The 22,093-nt window shown below is 37.1% G+C and overlaps 1 protein-coding gene across 1 annotated transcript in view; it reads right to left on the bottom strand.

The window, feature by feature from the left end:
• Positions 1–20,912, bottom strand: part of STT3B (STT3 oligosaccharyltransferase complex catalytic subunit B) — a 133,510-nt gene extending 112,598 nt beyond the window's left edge. Inside the window, exon 1 of the mRNA XM_053599334.1 lies at positions 20,236–20,912. Within this exon, the coding sequence (XP_053455309.1) occupies positions 20,236–20,549 (314 nt within the window). The 5' untranslated portion in view covers positions 20,550–20,912. The remainder of the gene's footprint in view (positions 1–20,235) is intronic.
• Positions 20,913–22,093: the final 1,181 nt, after the last annotated feature.

Raw genomic sequence — 22,093 nt, 5'->3', positions numbered from 1 at the left:
GGAGTAAACAAGATTAATATTTATTTTCCATATGTTAAGGTGAATAAACCAGTTATAAAAAATCTGATCTTTAAATTTTAGTTTACAAATACAGCATCATGCTATTTCAAATGGTGGTTGGCAAAACTGCCGGTGGAGGATTACTCTACCAACACTTAAACAGATGTCTTTTGTGAATCCTAGAACAGAAAAAGCTAGCTACGTTAAGAAAAACAGTGAACACAAGATTCTGTAATAATGCAAATATTTTTCTTGAAAATGCAACTATAAAATATGGATATCAACCCATGAATAAACTATAGTTCTCAAATAACTTTTCACCTCAGTGCCAATAAGCTTGGCCATTCTATACACAAACACACAATTCTAACTAAGAAACAAAGGCAAACATGGTCTCTGACCTCACGGAACTGATGATCTCTGACAAATTTGCAGGACAACTAGGCTACAAGCAAATACAATCAGGCAGAGAAGGGCACACCTGACTCACTTGAGTTTTTTCCCATTTTTAAAATCCAAAGCATGATTTAGCAATGTATCAAAATACACACAACTTACATTTTTGATGAGCTGACAACTATATGCACAATATCACCCTTAACCATTATCCCCAAATGGTCCCACATGCAACTTCCACTCATTTCCCCTTCCCATTTTGACTTCTTTCATCATAGATCATTTTGTTCTTAGATTTTAGATCAATGGTACCCTAATTTTACTCTAAACATACACGTATCTGGCTTCTTTTATTTAACATAATGTTTTTGAGATTTATTCATGTAGCAAGTCTATTCCTTCTTTACTGCTCAATAGTATTCCATTTTATAAATACTAAAATCTATTCTCCTACCGAAGGGCATCTGGGTTGTTTCCAGTTGGAGCAATAATGAAGCTGTATATATTCTTAATACGAATGAACCCTCTTATAGAGGTCTTTCTCAAGGATGCATATTTTCTCTTCTTTCGGTAAATGGTAAATACTTGGCAATTCCCTAACTTATAAAGTAGGCATGCAGGGTGGTGCCTGTGGCCCCATCTACCAGCGACAACTGCAACACAAAATAGCAGGGTGTGTGGCAGGCACCTATAGTCCCAGGTACTCAGGAGGCTGAGGCAAGAGATTCGTCTAAGCCCAAGAGTTGGAGGTTGCTGTAAGCTGTGACGCCACAACACTCTACTGAGGGCGACAAAGTGAGACTCCATCTCTAAAAAAAATAAAATAGACATGCATTGTAGAAATATTGAACAGTCCTCCAAAGTAGTTACTATCTATCCACCCAAAGGCAATGCACAGAGGTTCCAGTTCTTCCATATTGAGTTTCGTTTTTAAGGGCCTAACCTTACATACTGCACTGGATGCTGGAGATACAAGTAAATGAGACAGACCTGTACTCACAAAGTTTACCGTCCAAAGGACTCATGGAATGCCTCTACAGGGGACATTTAAGCTAAATCTAGATAAATCACTGAGCAGAAGGCAAGAAAAGAGTAGAGGTAAAAGAGGAAAAGATTATGTACAAGGGCTAAAAAAAATGCACATAGATTTTCATCATATTAACAGAAAATAAAGCCAGAACAAATTTTCTGACAAGAATATGCTTAACAACAACAACAAAAAATGTAGGAAGCATAAGTTTAAAAAAGTTAAAAATCCTAAAAAGCTATTGTATTTGATTAAATCTCTCCTCTGTAATACAAGCTGTCATTGTATCATGTGTCTTCACAGCGCTGGTCATGCTTATTTGTTTAAAATCTATCTCCTTCACTAAACTGCAACCATGTCTATTTGAGTTCATACCATTGTATCCACACAAGAGGTATTCAACAAATATTTCATGATTACATAGAATCAGAGAGAAGTTAGGTAGTAACACTCAGAGATGGGAAGAAAGGTTTATGAAGGGTATTTGTATTAGATTTCTATTGCTGTATAACAAACTACCAAAAGCTAAGCAACACAAACAATATACAATCATCTCATAGTTTCATGGGTCAGAAGTCCAAGCTCAGTCCACTAGTGGACTAACTAGTGTCTCACAAGGCTACAAATAAAGGTGTCACCAGGGTTGGATTCTCACCAGGAAGCTTAACTGGGGAAAGAATTTAGTTCCAAGCTCATTTAGGTTGCTGGCAGAATTTTCATCTCCTTGAGGCTACTGGCTGGAGTATCATAGAAGCTGTCAGTAGGTTCCTTCTCACATGGGCTTCCCAAACATGTGAGCTTATTTTATGCATATAATGCCAATACAAGCGAGTCTGTTTGTAAGACAATGTCTTGTATAACATCATATAACTATGTTAGCTACATCCCACCACCCTAGACTCTTGTCTACTTTATTCTTCAAAAACTATTAAGAAACAGCCTCTCTTGAAAATAATCCATTCTGTAAAAAGACTTCCATAGTTACTTATAACTCCAAGAGTTTGCAGAAGTGTACCTTAAGAATTTACATATGTAACTATCATAACATGGAAGGTTAACACATATTCATCTAGTAAATGGGAAAGAGACTAGCATTACCAACAGAAATGACCAATTACGATGCCAGCATAAGCATAAAAGAATCAGGAAATAAAGGAAATTAAATGAAAGGAGTAAAATTCAACAAAGGGGATAAAAATAGAGTAAAAAGCAAAGTGCTACAATATTAACAATTACCTCAGGGATTAAAGGTTTTCTATTCTTTTCCCTTCATCCGGTTAATATCTCCTCAGGCTACACAAGTTACCACATTTTTCTTATAGGCTAAGTACCACTACTTGGGAGGCTTCATACACATGCAATATTCAGCACTAATGGGGATAAAGAACAAAGGTAAAGGAAAACTGCAGAGCAGCTAAGGCCAGCACCTAAAGTTGGCATTTCAATCTATCTTTTATTATTCCTACCATCTAGTACGAGGATCAAAAACAAAAGCATGCCAGACTAATGAACTATATTATTAAGTACACATGGGGGACGGGGTGGTGAATCCCAATTTATTAGAACTATTAGAACAATCTAAATCCCATCTCACCCAGTGATATACATGAATACTGTCAATAATCACATTAAAGAGTTAAGGAAAATAAGGAAAGTAGTGTGTAAGTTTAAGCCTAGTATGATACAAAGATTTGTCACCCTCAGTAGAGTGTCGTGGCATCATAGCTCACAGCAATCTCCATCTCTTAGGTTCAAGTGATTCTCTTGCCTCAGCCCCCATTAGTAGCTGGGATGATAGGCACCCGCCACAATGCCCAGTGATTTTTAGAGACAAGGTCTCGCTCTGGCTCAGGCTGGTCTCGAACCCATGAGCTCAGGCAATCCTCCTCGACCTCCCAAAAGTGCTAGGATCACATGAGTGAGCCAAAGCTCCCGGTCTCAATACAAAAATTTTTTTCATATCTGTGTTTAAGTAACTGCAGAGAAGCAATAATACAAATTCAGAAAGATTATTAATGACACATGAAAAAAAACTCTTTACTAGGTTACTTTTACTAAGTCAACTCTTACACAAATTCCATACCACCATAAATGTACTCCTTTATGTACAAACAGTTGCAACCAGGTCTTAGACTACTCTTACTAACCTCTCGGCTCTTATAACTGATGAAAGGGTCATTCTGATTCCAGATCTTTCATACATTAGCAGAGAGCATGCTGTATGCATCAGACAAAATACCTGTTTTCCTACTTTTGAGTAACACAGAGAAAATCAGGTTGTTCAAAGGCTAAACTGTCCTACAGACTCCCTAGAGCTACTACGTATCTATCTCCTAACTTAAAGGCAGATGCGTGTACAAATTAAAAAAAAAATTAGAACACAGACAAAACTTCTGAGCACATATTAATTAATAAAAAACTGAAAACAAGACTCCTACTTTAGTCTCACCTCTTAACTTCTGCTTTAACTGGCAAACTGCCAGTTGACTGATAGCAATTTTCGTCAGTATCCATTTGAAAAAGGGTCTATTCTGCTTTATAAAGGAGATTTAATACATGATTTGGGGGAAAAGGAAAGAACAAAAAGCTGGCCACAAAAAAATTGTATCAAAATAAAAGGTTGATAACAATGCTTTAATATTACCCAAAAATTTTTTAAAAGTTAAGGTCACATATAAAACAGAGTATTTGATAAATTAAAACTATCACATGATACGTTTTGCTCCCAATATAGACAAGAAATCTAAAAAAACAAAGCAAAAAGGATAAGCACATGTGTTCTCTTCTGTCTACTTAACACACACATATGAAATACATATTTTAAGTCAGGCACACACATTGATATGTTATAGAAAAAAATCTCCAAATATATAAATGTTATATTTACATTTACTATGACTAGATACTATCTAACTTTTCATACCTTATACAATATAATTATACGTACACAGGGTAGCATAAAGTTCATGTGCAGTCTAAAATAGTGTGCAGTCTAAAATTGCACACGAACTTTATGGCTATCCTGTATGTGCAATATAAAAGGATTTCTAACTATCATTAGACATAGAAATATGTATTACAATACATATGTTAAGTCAGGATACATTAATATACTATAAAAAATTCATAACAAGCATTATCTATAGTAATAATATCCCATGACCCACAAGTTGCTGTGATGAAAGACCCATAGTGTTTTGGCCAACTAATAAATGCAAAAACAAAATAACAACCTTCTGCAGGGAATAGGCTCTGGGGGGGAAAGCAACAGCAAAAGAAACTAAAACATTCATTCAAAATAAACAATGCCACCTCTGGACAGCTTTAGTTTTAAACTTTTAAGGCAGCAGTTTTCAACCTGTGGATTGCGACCCACAGGAACTGTATTAAAGGGCCACGGCATTAGGAAGGTTAAAACCACTGCTTTAAGGGAAGCTATTTCCATAAACTGACAAATTAGTAAATATTAAAGAGCTCAGTATTACAATAACTCAGTCACCAAGACAAATCAGGAGGGACGTTGACAAATAAACACTCACTTGTCCCAATTTGAAAAAAAATAAGTTCCTACAATAATATGAATATACTTGATGTTCATAATGCAGTAATCCAAACAAAAGAATAAAGGTAGATTCGAAACCTGCAAGGCTGTCAGTCCTAGTTGTTCATCGTCTATGGCAAATGTATCCTGCTTTGTTCTTACTCTGTAAGCTTATCTTCCTCTTCCTCAATAAACTTTGTCTTATACTTGCCTTTAAAAAAAATAATAAAATAAATAGTTAAAAAGGAAAAAACAAGTCAATTTTCTCCTATGAAAACTTTAGTATCCTTAACTTACTTAAGATAACTTTCTTAATTTCTGTAAAATAGCATCCATTAAACTCCTCACGGATTAGCATGTTTTATATACTCTATTTTAAAATTTATTTAGAACATTAGGCTGGATGCAGCAACTCACACCTGTAATCCTAGCACTGTGGGAGACTGAGGCAAGAGGCTCTGAGGACCACTTGAGCTCAGAAATTTAGACCAGCCAGAACAAGATTAAAAAAAACATCTCTATGAAAAATAGAAAAAATTAGATGGGTGTTGTAGTATGTGCCTATGGTCCCAGCTACTCGGGAGGCTGAAGAGGATCACTTAAACCAGGAGATGGAGGTTACAGTTAGCTAGGATGATGCCACTGCAGTCTAGGCTTCTGACAGAGTAAGACTCCATCTTTAAAATTTTAAAGAACAAAAACAAAAATCCTAGAGAATTACAAAAGTTAAATATATTTATTAAATTTTAAGTGGTCTTATTTTTTTCCACTTTACAAATGGCATTAATACCAGGTTCAACCCAGTGAAATTTAGAATTACACTTTCTGCCAAATTACTTGACACCTGTATTTTATCATGTTAACACCATATTAGCATTATTATAGCAAACATGTTATATTTTAGTTTACTTCTTGAGGAAGGTTAACTAATTCATTTTGACACAGTGAAAGAATCTGGAGCAGGGAAGAATAAAAATATGAGACTCCATCATGGCAATGGGTGGAATCACTGGCAGAAAACATCTGGGTCAAAGTTTCAAAATGCTTTATATTTCACTATGTGTCTAAGGATCCTTCCCACATTAGCAGTGTTATTACTTCTACTTCTGCCTTTCAATGTCAGAAGAAATCTGGGGTAATATGAAAATAAGTCACTCTGCCTAAAAGCACTGCCTTTTATCCTGGGGAGCTGTACCTAGGTGTCATCAACATATAGAACTGGAAATCGGAAATGATACTTTCACAGAGAACAAATCTTCCTAATCTGAGGGTTGAGAAGAAGTGTCCACAAATTTCTCTGTATCTTTTTGTATTTGTTCAGGAATGAAAGAAAGCTATTTCATTTTACTCAAAGCTTTGCATTTTGGAATTCAGAATTGCTCTGTGGCATTTTCATTTTAAACCAACTCCGTTGCACTTGATGCGTGTCTACAGTGTTCTTTTTAAAGTACAAATATTTTTAAAGGCAAGTATTAATTGACTTGTATTACATTTTTGAAAAAAATATTTTGGCCATTAACACTTAAGAATCTTAATTCCTGTAACAAAAGTCTGGAGATAGGAGCAGGCAAGAAAATCTTCAATACCAGCCGATTCCTTTCTACTCTCTTCAGCCTACGTAGCCTCAGAGACAGAGAATAGAGAGCAACTAGTCTGGCTATCTAAAGCACAAGGGTTTGAAATGTGTAGGCAGATCCTAATCCTGACTGAGCCAAATGAATAATTTAGTGGGAAAAAAACCCTGAAAAATGAGGAAGGGAGGTAAGACTAGAAAGAACTTAGGGACGAACCTATTCATTTTAGGCATCATTCTGCATAAATCATCAAATGTCATCTGTCCTGTCTCCTCACACCAAAAGTCACATTTATCTGAAACATTAAAATTACCCACAAATAAAAAATACAAATTTTTCAATGCCTCAATCATTTGCAGGGGAAGAAGTTTAACAGGTAGGTTGTGGGAGGTAACATGCTGATTCATAATTGTACACCTTAGCAAATGCTATTCTTTATAACAGAAATGTCACTCTTAAGGCCGAATTCAAGGCTCGTCCTTTTAACATGCTAATCAGCACTCCCTCCCTCTGTAAAATGAGGGTAATAAATTTTCTATCTCACAAGATTCCTTTCAGGACCAACACGCCACAAACTGGAAGAAGATATTTACAACAATGTATCTAAAATAGATGTATATAAGACCTCCTCCTGCTAAATCAGTAAGTAAAAGACAAAATAACCCAATTTTAAATTGGACAACTTAAAAATTGGGCAAAGACATGAACAGATACTTAATGGAAGATAAAAGTGATAAACACATTATGGGCTATGAGTTTTTAAAAATGGCCCTAAACAATTCTGCCCCAAGCCCTACACACATCTCTTTTGACACTTGAGTTAGGCCTGCATGTACTTCAAACAACAAAATATAGTGGAAATGATGCTGCATCCATCCCAAGCCTAACCCTTCCTCAGTTAGCCTGCCAGCTTCCTCCCTCTTGGAATCTCTTTCTGGGACCCCAGGTGCCAAGTAGTCACGGGAGGAGCCAAAAGCCACGGCTGAGTGTGTCTACAGTGTCTACAATAATACAGTCCTGTTTGGGGGTAGTATGTTACAACTAGCAAATGTATAAATGAAAGTCAAATAGTATAAATAGGATAATACCATTCTTTTAGCTCCAAAACTTAGCAATACACTGTTTACAGATATAAGGTTTGTTGTTTTTTTTTTTTTAATATGGCAACAAAAATATTAAACAAAACTCAGGAAAATGCTTTCCTAGATCTAAAAGGAAAACCAAGGGGAGAAGTTAGAGAAGGAACACAAACAGATGTGAAATTAGTTAACGTTCTAATTCTGTAGTTGAGTACAAGGTTCACAGGTGTTTATCATTAAGTTTCATCATTATACAGGATGTCAAAAACAATGTATGCACATTTTTAGAAAGGAAAAAACTGTACTAAATTTGTAATACTCAAGGCACATTTGATCTCTGCAATTAAAAGAGGTGGTCAATGTGATTGGTATTCATCTTTTATTATTGGCATATACTATTACAATTTTAGTAGTTTTTTCCCTTTCTTAAAATGTATATACACACTCTGAATACTGCATCCATTTTATATGCAAGTTGCATTTTAAATATACTTCACTTTATAAAAAAAAAAATCAACATTATGTTGATTCGTGTTCAACAGTTATAACTGTCTTACAGTTATAACATCTAATACTTGTATAATAAAAATTGCCTTTTATTTCAAAAGGAAAATCTCTTATTTTATATAAAATATTTATATTAGACACTTTATTGAAGTGTAGTAAATTATTTTAGCAACCAAAATAAAGTATCTTTAAACAAGAAAAAAGATCTTCCTCTTTAATGAAGTAACTGACTCATTTTAACAACCTTCCAAAAATACCTTTATTTTAAAAGATTTTAGTTGCTCCTCAAGCTCATTTTTCTACTTTGAACATGACTGGCCTTTACACAATTTTTAGGATTAGATTTATTTCATCTAACTCACATAGTTTCATTATTCTGTTCCTTCAAAAGCCAGAAAGCTGTTTAGCATATTAAAATAAAAGCCTTTCCTTAGTTATAGTCTAGAGTAAAAATGATCTTGGGACTGAAATTAAACTTCCAGGAAGTAGGTTTATTAAATTTTAAAAATTAAGAAAATATACAACATTTTAAGTGTCAATATATTCAACAAACTCTGATCCCTATATATTTAAGAGGCATATAATGGATAAAGTTTTTAAGGCGATTTTTAAGCAAAAACATCTTGTGAGATCACTATAGCATATCATTTTAGGACTCACAGGATTATTGCTATTATTACATGACATGACTGTATAATAACAAGGTGACCAGTCATTTTGTAAGGACTCAATTCACAGTAAAAGAAAATAAAGACTTTTTACATGATGCATTGGCTTATTTAACTCCAAGACATACAGTCTTCAATGATCTTCCCAGTAATCAGACTCAGACAAAACTAATATCATTGCAAAGACACTTTAATGAAAACAAGTAACTTATTTCAATCCTTATGAGTATTTTTATTTAGTATCCTTTACCTCTATGGGAAAGTTTAAATGAGATCTGTCAGAGCTATGATGGCTTCCTGAAGTGTTGCTTAATTTGCACAGCAATTAACTATAATCATAAAGTTAAACCAGGAGCCATGAAACCAAATGGATCATTAATCCAACCCCACCCAAATTATCATTTCCATGATTTTAGTATATTCTAACTAATGCCTGTATCTTAATTTCATAGTGATAATTTGAATTCTTGCTATTTCTCCACATCAGGATGTATTTCTCAAGTTCAAATACAAACTAATTGTTCTTGTGAATTTTACATCTACTGTCAACTTTTTTTTCATTTATCATCTTGTGAATTTTATATCTACTGTCAACATTTTTTTCATTTATCATCTTGTGAATTTTACATCTACTGTCAACATTTTTTCACTTATCATCTCAAAAAAGAATGAAATGTTTATAATTCATACGGTTTTCAGATATTAACTAGTCTTCTCTTATTCACTGTTCTTCAACTAGTAAGTTAACACTTCAGACAAAACTCTCTAAGAGTTAATCTGTACTTGGAAGAAATAAAATACTCATGAAACTAAAATCTCCCTGAAGGTTCTTCCTAAGGTATTCACGTAGCCATTCATCTCCCAACTTCTGATAGCAATCAAGGATGCTCATATAGATCATTTTTTCTGTGAGTATTACCTTCTTTTTTTCATTATCAACTCTTTCCTTCTCCTAATAGATTGAAATGATACTTTTATTGAAAGTGAGATGATGTTCACTCCACATGTGATTTTACTGACACCACAAATTTAAAATTTATCAAAAAAGAGACTTGCCATACCATTACTATCATCACCAAAACATAAAATGTGGTTATCATCAAGGATAAAAGATCTGTCTTAATATTAAATATTCACCATGTACCTAGTACTATGTAGGATAATCTAGTTAAATTAGAAAAGATGTTGCCTTAAAGGACCTTTTGTTTGTATGTGTCTCTACATAACCATAATAATAATAAATTATTATTACCATTAATAGGGAAAATGAGCATGAAGATCCAAATCACCAAAACAGCAGTTATCTTACCAATTTGATAAGTCTCCGGCACTCTCAGAAAAGCATCTCCACTTAGAGAATTCATAAATGGGAGACAATAGAGGTGTTAAAATAGCTTAAATCATTTAGTTGGACTATTATCCAAACAGAGCCTACTTCAATACTCTCTGGCTCTCAAATCCCTACTACATGGGATTTTTGTGAAGACAGGAGGTAGTACATGTATGTACAGCTTCCTTAAGATACTCTGTTTAAATTTTAAGTTTGAATTCTGTAGAAATACTGGCTGACTATACTGAGTTTGAAGACAGGCACTCCTATATTTAAGTTTTTCTTCAACTAACAAAGAATATGATATAGTCCATTATTTGTTTGTAAAAACAAACCATTATCAAGTAGCATGAGTTTCAAACTAATACACAGCAGAAAAATACCATTAAATTTGATCAAAATCATTTGACCAATAAATAAAAATGCATTAGAGTATTCATGTTTACTATTTCAAGAACTACTTTGTAATTAAAACAAAAGCTTATAAGATAAATCATGTTTCCAATATCCTAAAACATTTGCTAACACATCATGTAAAATTCTCATACCCCAATATATCAACTTTCTACAAAAAGAAAGACTCATAACCTTTTCTTTGCCACTGTTTGAATTAAACTTTGATCCTCTGGAGGACAGTTTCTGAAAGGATCTTACTAATAATACCACTTCCAAAGGATCTTACTAATAATATCATTTCCATTTTTCCTGATAATAGAATTGATAATGGGTTGATACTAAATCAATAAGGGAAATAAATGGGGGGGAGTAACATCCATGAAAGTCTGGAAGAAGAAAGCAACATGGAAAATATAAAAGAAATGCAAGATGTTCACGATCCCATATCTACACAAACAAATAGAACATATACATAACCTAGTACTGATAATCCTCTACAAAATACCAATGCATCAAACAGTCCATTCTTAGGGTTTTCTTAAATTCCCTCAGCTCAGACCCCCTTTCAGTATTCTCTTTCCTTCTTTCAAGAAACACTAACCATTCCTTTCCTTGGGTCAGTTTTAATAAGTACATTCTTTAAAATGAACAATAGGCTTGGTGACCATAGCTCTGCAGTTAGGGCACTGGTGGGTCAAATCTGGCCCAGGCCTGCTAAACAATGACAACTACAACAACAACAACAACAATAACCAGGCATTGTGGTGGGCTCCTGTAGTCCCAGCCACTTGGGAGGCTGAGGCAAGAGAATGGCTTAAGTCCAAGAACTTGAGGTTGCTGTGAGCTGTGACACTATGGTACTCTACAGAGGGTGACACGGTGAGACCCTGTCTCAAAAGAAAAAAAGAACAATAGTTGACAAAAGCAATAGTTTACTATTTAGTAGTAATTTTGCATTTATCTCATTGTCATTAAGTCTCTTGCAAAATAGTGACGGCTCTCCTCTCTCACCCACTTCCTTATATTTAGTGTTTAATCTGCTGAAAGACTGACTTTCTCTGCTAGTTAGTACCTTAAGGTTGTCAGGGTTACCTTAAAGAAAAAGATGACTCCAGCTCAAGAGGTCCACTTTTGAGTTTTTATTTTTTTTAAATCTCAAATGGAGAAAAGGATGCTTTCTCCTTCCCTTTACTACAGGCACTTCCATCTATGAAAGAAAGAGTAACCTTCTGAGGTGGACAAGATGCTTGTTTAAATTATTGCTGATACTTATTACCTCTCCCTTTAATCAACAAAGATGAATCTTAAAAACAATGCTGAGCCCCCCCCCCAAAAAAAGAGCAAGACACATAAGCTTCAATTCCATTTATCTAAAGTTTAAAAATAGGCAAAACTAAATTATTCAGCAATGTACACAGAGTATCAGTCTCTGAGAAGAAGAAAGGATTTGATCATTCTAAAAGTTGGGAGTTAGGGGTCTGAGAAACCACACACCAGGGCTTCTGAGGGGGTCGCAGTGATCTTGATCTGCATGATAGTCACATGAGGGTCATACTCTACTCTATACTTGAGTATACTTTTCAGGATGTCTTATATTTCACCATAAAAGAAAACTGTTTTAAACACTGAAACTAAACATCTCTTCTCCCATAATAAAAGCCTTTGGCAGAACACATTTCTTTGCTCTTGTTTATATAAACATTTAAGACTTAATTTTCAAAGACGTATCTCAGAGATTACATACAGAGTGTGCCTTGTAATAATTCTGCATTCCATTATTTTTTATGTGGATTACACAAGAAAGGTGGTATAATAATTTACTTTAATAATAAAACCTTCTCAGATAGGGTGATAAGACTACTTTATAGGAGTTTCTGGTGTTTTTAAGAACAGCCATGAAGTTAGCTGGGCATAGTAGCTCATACTTATAATCTTAGCACTTTGGGAGGCTGAGGTAGGAGGATCACTTGGACTAAGAATTTAAGACAAGCCTCAGCAACATAACAACCACCCACCTCTACAAAAAAGTACAAAAAACTAGCCTGGCATGGTGGTGCACACCTGGTCCCAGTTCTTGAGAAGCTGAGGCAGGAGGATTGCTTAAGCCCAGGAGTTTGAAGTTGCAGTGAGCTATGACAACACCACTTTACTCTAACCTGACCAACAGAGTAAGACTCTATCTTTAAAAAAAAAGGAATAGACATGAAGTAAACATATAATAGGTACAGTGGTTACAAGTGAGTTTCTAGTCATGATCCTCTGATTCTCTTCTCCATTTCATCCATTTGGCTTATGTTCTTCTTAAGACAAATCTGGCCAGTAACAATTTAGACTGTGCATATATTGGAACATTAGAAATTAATTATGAATTACTGCATCCATTTTAATTTTTTAAGATGTGGACATAAATCTTTCATCTTCATTGCTAGTATTTATATCTATCTATCCCATATGCTGCAACATTACTCATCAATGAAAGAGATAAGAGAAATAGAGAAAGTGCCAATACTGCAAGTTTAAAAAACATTCACTTCCAGTCTTTTGTAGGTTGGAAAGATATTGCCCAAGAAAAGAAAGGCTCCTCACTCTGCACAGGTGAGAAAAATCTTCAACTACCTCAGAACTAATAAACCTGTAAAGGCATGAAAAGAAACATTATTGACTTGATCAACTAACATTACTGACTTATCAACTTACCATCAATACTTTAACACTTTATTAATAGAAACAAAATTTCTTTAACCAATAACATTTCCCTTTCAATAAGAATGAGCAAAAGAAAGAATATAATTTTAAAACTTAAACTATTAAATCACTAATTCCAAAGAAGTAAAACTTCACACAAAAGTTCTATTTTGTTCTCCTATCTAAGCTTGAATTGTTAACATTTCCAATATTGTCAATTTAGAGTAGCAGAAAGTAACTTCCCTTCATTTCTGAAGTAACAATTTTCAACCTCTCAAAATACTCCTTTCTAGAGCAAAGAAAATGGAGAAGAAACTAGCCAAGCTATAACTGTACCACTTTACAAAAAGGTATTTCATTCCTTTGGGTCCTCAGCTTATCCAGAAAACAGAAAGAGGCAGACAACATATACTCAAAAAAACCTTTGAGTTACAGAATTTTTGGTCTACTCTGAAAGGTTAGATGTCTCTTAACTAGAATGGCTTAATACTTCCAGTCTCATTACAGTAAACATTTTACACAAAAAATAAATCTAAATGAAAACAACAATTACATTCAATCTTTTCCTCTCATTCAGCTACTCCCTTAAAAACCCTGTTTCTGAAAATTCCCTAGTCCGTCAGGTTAAAAAGTTAAAATGATCATCAACTCTTCCCTATTACTTACATCAAAACAAAGTAATCAACTATCATCCAACTAGTAAACCTAGCTAGAGCTGGGATTGCGACTAGGCGTTTTGATAGGCCAATTTGTTAAGACTTAAATCAAGACAGCTGATTAAAAAACATAAATTAAATGGAGGACATTTTCATTTAAGTCTGCCTCAAAGGCAGAGGGTGATGTAAAAAGAACAGACTTTGCAGTCAGGTAGACCTATGTTCTTCAATCCCTTTGGGGAATAGTAAATTGAAATATCTTTTGTCTATTAAAAGAAAAGGTGTTACCTTACCTCCTCAATTTTAAGATAGCATTGGCTTATATAATACTGTAAAAGCTAAGCATCTACTATCATTTAGAATATACATTAAAATTATCCTACAATACTAAATTCCTTAGAAAGAAAAATGGTCAAATGATAATGATCAATTTAACTAGCTCAATGGTTGTTAGTTCTTTAGAGATTCACTAATTCACACATACAACCTTGAACAACATAAAGGCATTCACCAACTTATATATAGGTTATATTTCAAAATATGTTTACAAGTTTTTCATTTGAAACTGTGAAAGCATTTTTCCAAGGATATAAAAATTCTTTTTATTTTATTTTTTTTATTGTTGGGGATTCATTGAAGGTACAATAGGCCAGGTTACACTGATTGCAATTGTTAGGTAAAGTCCCTCTTGCAATCATGTCTTGCCCCCATAAAGTGTGACACACACCAAGGCCCCACCCCCCTCCCTCCTTCCCTCTTTCTGCTTCCCCCCCATAACCTTAATTGTCATTAATTGTCCTCATATCAAAATTGAGTACATAGGATTCATGCTTCTCCATTCTTGTGATGCTTTACTAAGAATAATGTCTTCCACTTCCATCCAGGTTAATACGAAGGATGTAAAGTCTCCATTTTTTTTTAATGGCTGAATAGTATTCCATGGTATGCATATACCACAGCTTGTTAAGGATATAAAAATTCTAAGTAGTGGTTATACTTCCTGGCGTGCCTACAAATGCTGATTAACCTACATTTATCTAAAACATGGAAGCCTCTAGGGCAAGTGCTGCTATTTGTCCCAACACTAATCCCTACCTTCTAACATACTCTTCATTTTTTAATCCTACAGTATTGCTGCTTTCCATCAATTTCTAAATTCCTGGAAATTATTCATTGTCAGAAGTAGGTGTGCTGAGTAAACAGAAGCCTTCTCAGAAGAGTTAGTGGTTTAAAAACGAAAAGTATCCATCACAATCAGGCAAAGCAGAGAGGTGAAGACAGAGCAGCAAGTTAACTATTTACAATATTTTTCCTTTTCAAAAGTAATCATTTGGCCTATATGGTATATTTGTGGATCCTATAATATCTTAAAATAATGCGTTTAATCTTTCTATTTATTATAGGGACCAAACAGCAGCCACTTTTATAATCACATTAAACCATTACATCGGATGAAACATGGCAAAGACTATGGCCTGACCTACCAAAAAAAAAGATGCTAATAATTCAAAAGAATTTAGAAGTTCCATATAAATTAAGTCTAGTAAAACCAAGTGATACTCTTCTAATTACTTCAGAGTTTCTACTGAGAAAGTGGATTTAGCAAAGTCAAGTCATTTAACAGACTAAGCTAAGGCATTACTGCCTTAAAAATGCACTCAGGTTAAGTTACTAACCAAAAATTAGAATGATGAAATCTGATCCTAACTTCTAGTCAAACTGAGGATACAGAAATAGTATTTACATACATCATATCCAAGTATTATAGAAACTAAATGCTCTCTAGAAATAAGAGATCCACTTTATCAAGGAGTTGAAGAACCAATATACCGTTCTTCATACTGCAGTAAGCAACACACTCTGTCTACCAGCAGGATTTAAAAGTAGTAATGGGCAGATAGAAAGCTATGAAAAAGCAAACTAGAATATTAATTGCAGAAGCTAGGTGGTAAATATACAAGTGTTCACTATAAAATGCTTTCAATTTTCCTGCATGTTTAAAAATTTCCATAATATAATTTGGCAATGGATGTATTAAATTGTGGGGGCTTTATAACTTAACCACAATATTGTCATTTTATAAGATTATGTTTTCATAGGAAACAAATTGAGGGGAAAAATGTGATTTACACACTTGAGAATAATATTAACCTTTCCGTTCTTTATTTCTGAGAGCCATGTGTGCATGGACAAATGCTAAGGTAAAGTAATGAAGATAAATTTTAACATTTCTCATATACATATACTTAAAACTTACTGAGCATAAACATGGAGGATTAGGTACAGAAAAGCTAGAAAGTTACCTACAATCGTAACAACTGAGTCAGAGTCCATCATAAAATCCTTATTTTGAGTTTCAAATGTTTGGTCTACAACTAATGTTGTCTTTATGTAAACTATTCGTGGCATTAAGGAGCATGCAATCCAACCCAAGTTAGCCCTCAAGATATGAAAACTTAAAGGGAAAGAAAAAGTCCCAAGGTCTTTCATGACAGATCCTAACTACCCCAGGACCTAGTATATACCTCATAAAATTCATGATTAGTACCTATGGGTGCTACCACACTTACCAGAAATGGAGCAGATCCAATCCCATCATCCAGTCCAGCAGTGCAAGCCACTCCCAGAAAATCCCCCCATGTGTACTTGTAATTTAAAATCATCTCAAAAAGAAAAGCTAGAAAAAAATTTAATTAAATGAAACCAGTGACAGTATACCTGTTCTGAAGTGCAGCTGGACTGCTGTTGCTAATGATCCCACAGTCAAAGTGACTTTTTAAGATTTGGGGACGTTTGTGTTCTAAAATTGGTTTTGTTACCCATTTTGTCTTCTTCAGAACTGAGGTCAATAGCCTCTTTTTGTCATCTGTAAAGTGAAGAAAAACATGGAGACCTCAAAGTACAGGAAGTAGTCCCCAATTTACAAACAGCTTATGTTCCAAAGGTTTATCACTCCTTTGAAAACATGTTTGTACTAATTAACCTATTTATACCATAGTTTCTGTGGAAAAATTGCATTCCAGATTTCAACTCTAATCTGCAACTTTCTGCCCTACCAAAAAAAAAAAAAGCAGAGAAAAGAACAAGCTCTCCTTACAAAGGGAGGTTTTTTACATTGCTTCTGTGGGAAAAGCTACCACAATTTCACAAGATAATGGTTATGAAAATGGCACCTAATACAATGCAAAAGTATTAATAATTATAACTATACTACAAAAACAAATAGCAACTACAATTTTGCTCCATAGCAAAAGATAAAGGTGCTGTTAAAACTAGTTGCTCAACCAAAATTTGGCAAGCACAGACAACAAACATATTCCCAAACTGCTTCCTGATATCTGATCAACTCTGCTGGTAGAGAAGAAAATTACCAAAGGGAAGAGGTGACTGTCAGCAAAAATGTTGCTAATCTCTAAAAAAGTGCAGTGTACTTCAATAAACAAATACTATTTGGTATTATATATCATTCTTTATAACCAGTAAGATTTATAAATTAACTTGAGTGACAAATTTAAAAAATTAGTATAACTCTGACAGGTCACTTTGGGCAGCTAACTTGAATATTACACAATTTAAGAACTATTGTAAAATTTATAGAAATAACTCAAATAAAGTAAACCTTTTCTGAAAAGATTTCAGAAATAAAGTCAGTGACAGAGCTGGAGAAAAAGGATCAGAGAAGGTGTGATCAAGTCAGAATAATTTTTGTGGCTACAGATACTGAGAGTAGCATTTAAATATTATTAAAGGTTCATGTCATCACAGCATGGATATGATGGTAATCTAAACACCCAAGCTCGTTTAACACTAGAGTATTGGACTACAGACCAGTTAATATTGATACTTTTAGTAGCTCTGAAGGAAAACTGCTTTAAAAACCAAAGTAATGGCAGGCAATCTACACATCCTCCCCCTCTTAAATTTTTTCCAACAAGAATGATTATAAAAATTACATAAGGATGAATAAGATATCTAAATACTACTAGAGATCTTAAACAATATGAAAGAAAAATAAAAGTAGGCAAACAAGATACTTTTTTGTATGAAACCTGATTTTTTAAGTCACTTGAATTGGACATTATATTAGATGCATATTGACAAATCTCCATTCACAATAAGGTATAGGGACAACTCCTTTATTATATAAATCTCTTTACTACTAAGAATTATCTATTATAAGCATAAATATTTAAGTAAATATCAAAACTATAACTGTAAGCAGAATACCTAAATTAAGTAGCTCTTTGAGACTGAAGAGATGAATACACTTTTAGTATATATACGTTAATTCAAAATGGTACAGATTTAGCTAAAAGACGTGTCAGAAACGTTTTTTCATAGATAGAAAAATAGAAGTGAGACAGATTTTCATGTGCACAAAAGAAAAAGTTGTGCTCTCCAAGCATACTCTTGAAACTGGAGAAAGAAATCGACTTTTAATTCTTAGTCACACTCCCCCCCCCAAATTAACCACTTCATCTGTTATCTGCGAAGCAAACCCAATAAGCCTTTTTCATAATTATATTATTCAACTTCAGTAGTGATCTTTGGCTGACTTGATGCAAATTTTTGAACTTCCTTCAAAGTAAGGGGAAAATAACAAAAATAATTTTATTATCCAGTTGTGAATTTTTCTGCAACCTTAATTTCATCCCCAGTTATTATTAAAGAGTATTTAGCCTTCCCTTTGTAAAAGTATTACTGTCTGGATAATTTATTCTTGCTTTTCATTACCTGATATGTTTGGTCAACCATGCACTTCTGGTGCTTTAATCTGAAAAGACAGAACTTTCTCTTTTCACATTGTTTAGTATATACTACCAGTTTTCAGTTCCTGGTTCCAATTTCATTTTCATTTAATTTGCTTACGTGTTTCAAAGCTAAGATTACCTAATATTGTGTCTAGTTAATATGTTTTCGCAGATATTTTTAAGCTCCTAGATCATGCTAATATATTTTCTTCTGTGATTCCATGTTAACAAAGTTTTTAACTAATGTTAGAAAAAAATCAAAACTTCTAAAATGGCCCCAAAACATCATAGAAGAATGTCACAGAGATTAACTGTTTAACTAAAATTGAATTCTCCATGAGTGGGCTCTTTTGGTGTTCAATACATGTTGCATTATAAATTTTTCTCTTCTGAACAGCAAAACTTAAATCTGGTATTTTAATATACAGGCAACGTGCCCTCCTAAAACATTTATAATCTATACATTTAATAATCCTCAAGGAAATTCTCTTTTTATTTCAAATGATAAAACAAATATCCTAAAGCTTAATTAGGTCTAACTGTAAGCAAGTGAGATTAACTCAAGGTCGACAGGTTAACAAATGAATTAAATTAGTTTTTTTTTTTTTTTAAAACATTCTCTCAGATGGAAAAAAACTTAAGGTGGCTAAGTTAGGACAAAAGTTAGAGCAATCTTCCTATCTAGATAACTCATATACCCCTACAGTGTCTAAAGAGACTAGTGTTCCTGAGAGTGGGATAATTCCTAAAACATTCAGGTCAGTTCCTTCTACTGTGTGCAACTTCAGTATTGTAACTCAGAGCTCCCATCACGATGGTACTATTCTTCCATCCACAAACCTTCCTGCAGAGACCAGTAAATAAACTAATGCAACGCTTTCGGACACGGTGCATAACATACTGAGGGTGACAGTTTGGCTAACAAAGTAATGATCTTGCTCTGAAACGCACCAAGATGATTGTGGAACTGTGAGGTGCTGTGTGCACGTAAGGGCTCTAAAAAGAAAGCCTCTCTTGAAAATACCGAAAGCTGAATAAATAAAGAGTCGCTAGCTTTCAGATCACTTTCAGGGATATAATTTCCCTTCCTACATCAACCCACTCTCCTTTTCCCTTCTCGTATCACGAAAACAAAATAAGAACCAGTTAAAGCGAAAAAGCAAGGCTGAGCAGACAGGGCTCCAGCACATCTGCACTCACCTCCAGCGGCAAAAAGGCAGCCCCTAGCCGATCCCATCCAAACTAGCAAAAAACGCGCCCGCAAAAATGAAAGAACGCAGAGCAGCGGGCGAGAAGTCGGCCACGAGTCCGCTGAGGAGCGACCGCCGGCTCCTAGCCTGGCGGGTCCGGACTCAGCGACCAGCGCCGGGGGCTGCATCCACCCTCCTGGCAGTCGGCACACTTGCCCCGCCGAGGGTCAAGGTTCCGCTCCCGGACTCCGACGCCCAGCGTCAGGCTGCTCCGGGCAAACTTCGCCCACGGGCAGGGGGCGCGCCCGGAGTTCCAGGACCCGCGCGGGGCTCCGCGGCGGCGCGGGGCCAAGTCCAGGAGAGCCGCGGCGGGCAGAAGAGCCGGTCCCCGATCCCCGCGGGCCGCGGGCGGGGGAAGGGCGGCGGGGCACTTACCACGGGTCGAACTCGTGGATGATGCTTTCGAAGCGGATGACGGCGAAGAGGCGCGAGCTGAAGCCGGCAAGCCAGGCCAGGAAGAGGATGGTGAAGGAGAGCAACGATTGCCACCCAGCCGGCTGCGACAGCCCCCCGGACAGCCCCGCGGGGGCCGGCTTCGGCGCCGCCGCGCCGCCCGCCGCCTTGTGCGCGCACTGGGCCCCGGCCCCGTGGTGGCCCTGCCGGCTGTTCCCGAGGGCCATGAGGCCGCTCCAAGGGGACGAGTTGAGGGACGACTTGTGCTTGCTCTCCGGGGCTGAGGGCTCCGCCATGTTGTGCCCCGGCGGCGGGTCTCGCTCTCCTCCTCCGCCGCCGCCTGGTGCGAGGGATGCTGGGCGGGGACCCGGAGGAGGAGGAGGAGGAGGAGGAAGAGAAGGAGGAGGAGGGAAGAGCTCTGCGCGCTCCCGCCCTCAGCGCCGCGAGGCCGGGGGACAGGGGGTGGAGGCGGCGGCGGCTGGGAGTCTCCGCCTCAGCAGCGGCAGCGACTGCCGCTCTCTCAATCCAGATGGCTCCTGCGCCCCACTAGCCATCCGTATCTTCAGTGCAGCTGCGGCAGCGGGGAGAGCCGACGGGACGAGGGCGCCAGAGAAGGAAAAGGAGCAGACCGAGGCGGCACCACAGCTCTGAGAAGCAATGACATTCCCTTTCACGCCCGCCGCCCGCCCCGCCAAGAGGAGCACGGGGAGGAGCCCCCTGAAGTTCGGGCGGAGCTCAAGCAACCCGACTCCGCCCCCGGCCCGACAGGAACTGGCCCCTCCGCCTGTCACAAAGCGACAGGTCCGTTAGGGGGTGGGCCCAGAACGGCAGCCCCCACCAATAGGAGCGCGAGCCGGGGCGGAGCTTGACCCAACCGTCCTTCCTCTCCCGGCCACGCGCCCATTCGCCCACAGCCGCCAAGCTGCGCGACTACGGCTTCATTGTCAGTTGAAAGACGCGGTTTCGCGCGCCTGTGCGGTATGCGATGAGGGGCGCTAGGCGGTTCCTCTAGGTTCATGGAGCCAGGTCGAGAGGTTGTAAACGGTGGAGCGACCTCGTCAAATTCAACTTAAGGGACGCAGGGAGCTCCGCACCGACCACCAGGACGCTCGTGCGCTCTCCGCGGTCATGACTTTTAACCTGCTTTGCGCGGAGCGCCATCACGTGACTGGGCACGCAGGCGCGTTATACTAACTGGGAGCGTGGGGCTGACAGATGAGCTCGGCCGCCCGCGGCGCCCCCTATCCGTCGCGGGGAGTGAGCCCTCAGTACCGTCAGCCGCTCACTTCGAGCCCCACGTCCTGCCTCTTGCTGTGGGGCTGTGAACACGAAGACAAATTGCGCTGAACACTCGTCGTAGCTGGCATACGTGTCCTACCTCTAGAAAAACCTACCGAGGCAGGCAAAATGCGAGCTTTTCTCGCCCTTGTTCATTTGTTGTATTTTTCTAATTGCCAGAGTAATGTATGTTCATTGAAATACGGGAACATACAGGAATTCGTTGTTAAAGGCTGCATGCATTCCATTGAATGACTGAAATTATTTAACTTTAACTGGACTTCAGGTGTTCTCCCTTCAGTAAGTGATAACGGAAGTTGCCTCTCCATGACTATCTTCGCCTCTAGGTTGTGTTTTTATACTTTCTTTCTCTTCCCCCCCCGCCCCCCCCGCTCCTCGTTACCCCGCAAAGAAAGTGCTACCCGGTGGAGTACAACTCAAGGCAAAACCAGTTTAAACCTAAGTGGGGTAGTGGAGAGACAAAACTTGCTTTGATAAGCCCCACAGAAGGCACAGAGCTTTCAGTGTAATCAATCTCAGTAAATATTTGATTAATTTTTCA

This window comes from Nycticebus coucang, chromosome 8, assembly GCF_027406575.1.
Source record: "Nycticebus coucang isolate mNycCou1 chromosome 8, mNycCou1.pri, whole genome shotgun sequence".
NCBI lineage: Eukaryota > Metazoa > Chordata > Mammalia > Primates > Lorisidae > Nycticebus > Nycticebus coucang.
Note: the sequence above shows the minus strand (reverse complement) of the source record. Positions and strands in the feature narration are given on the sequence as shown.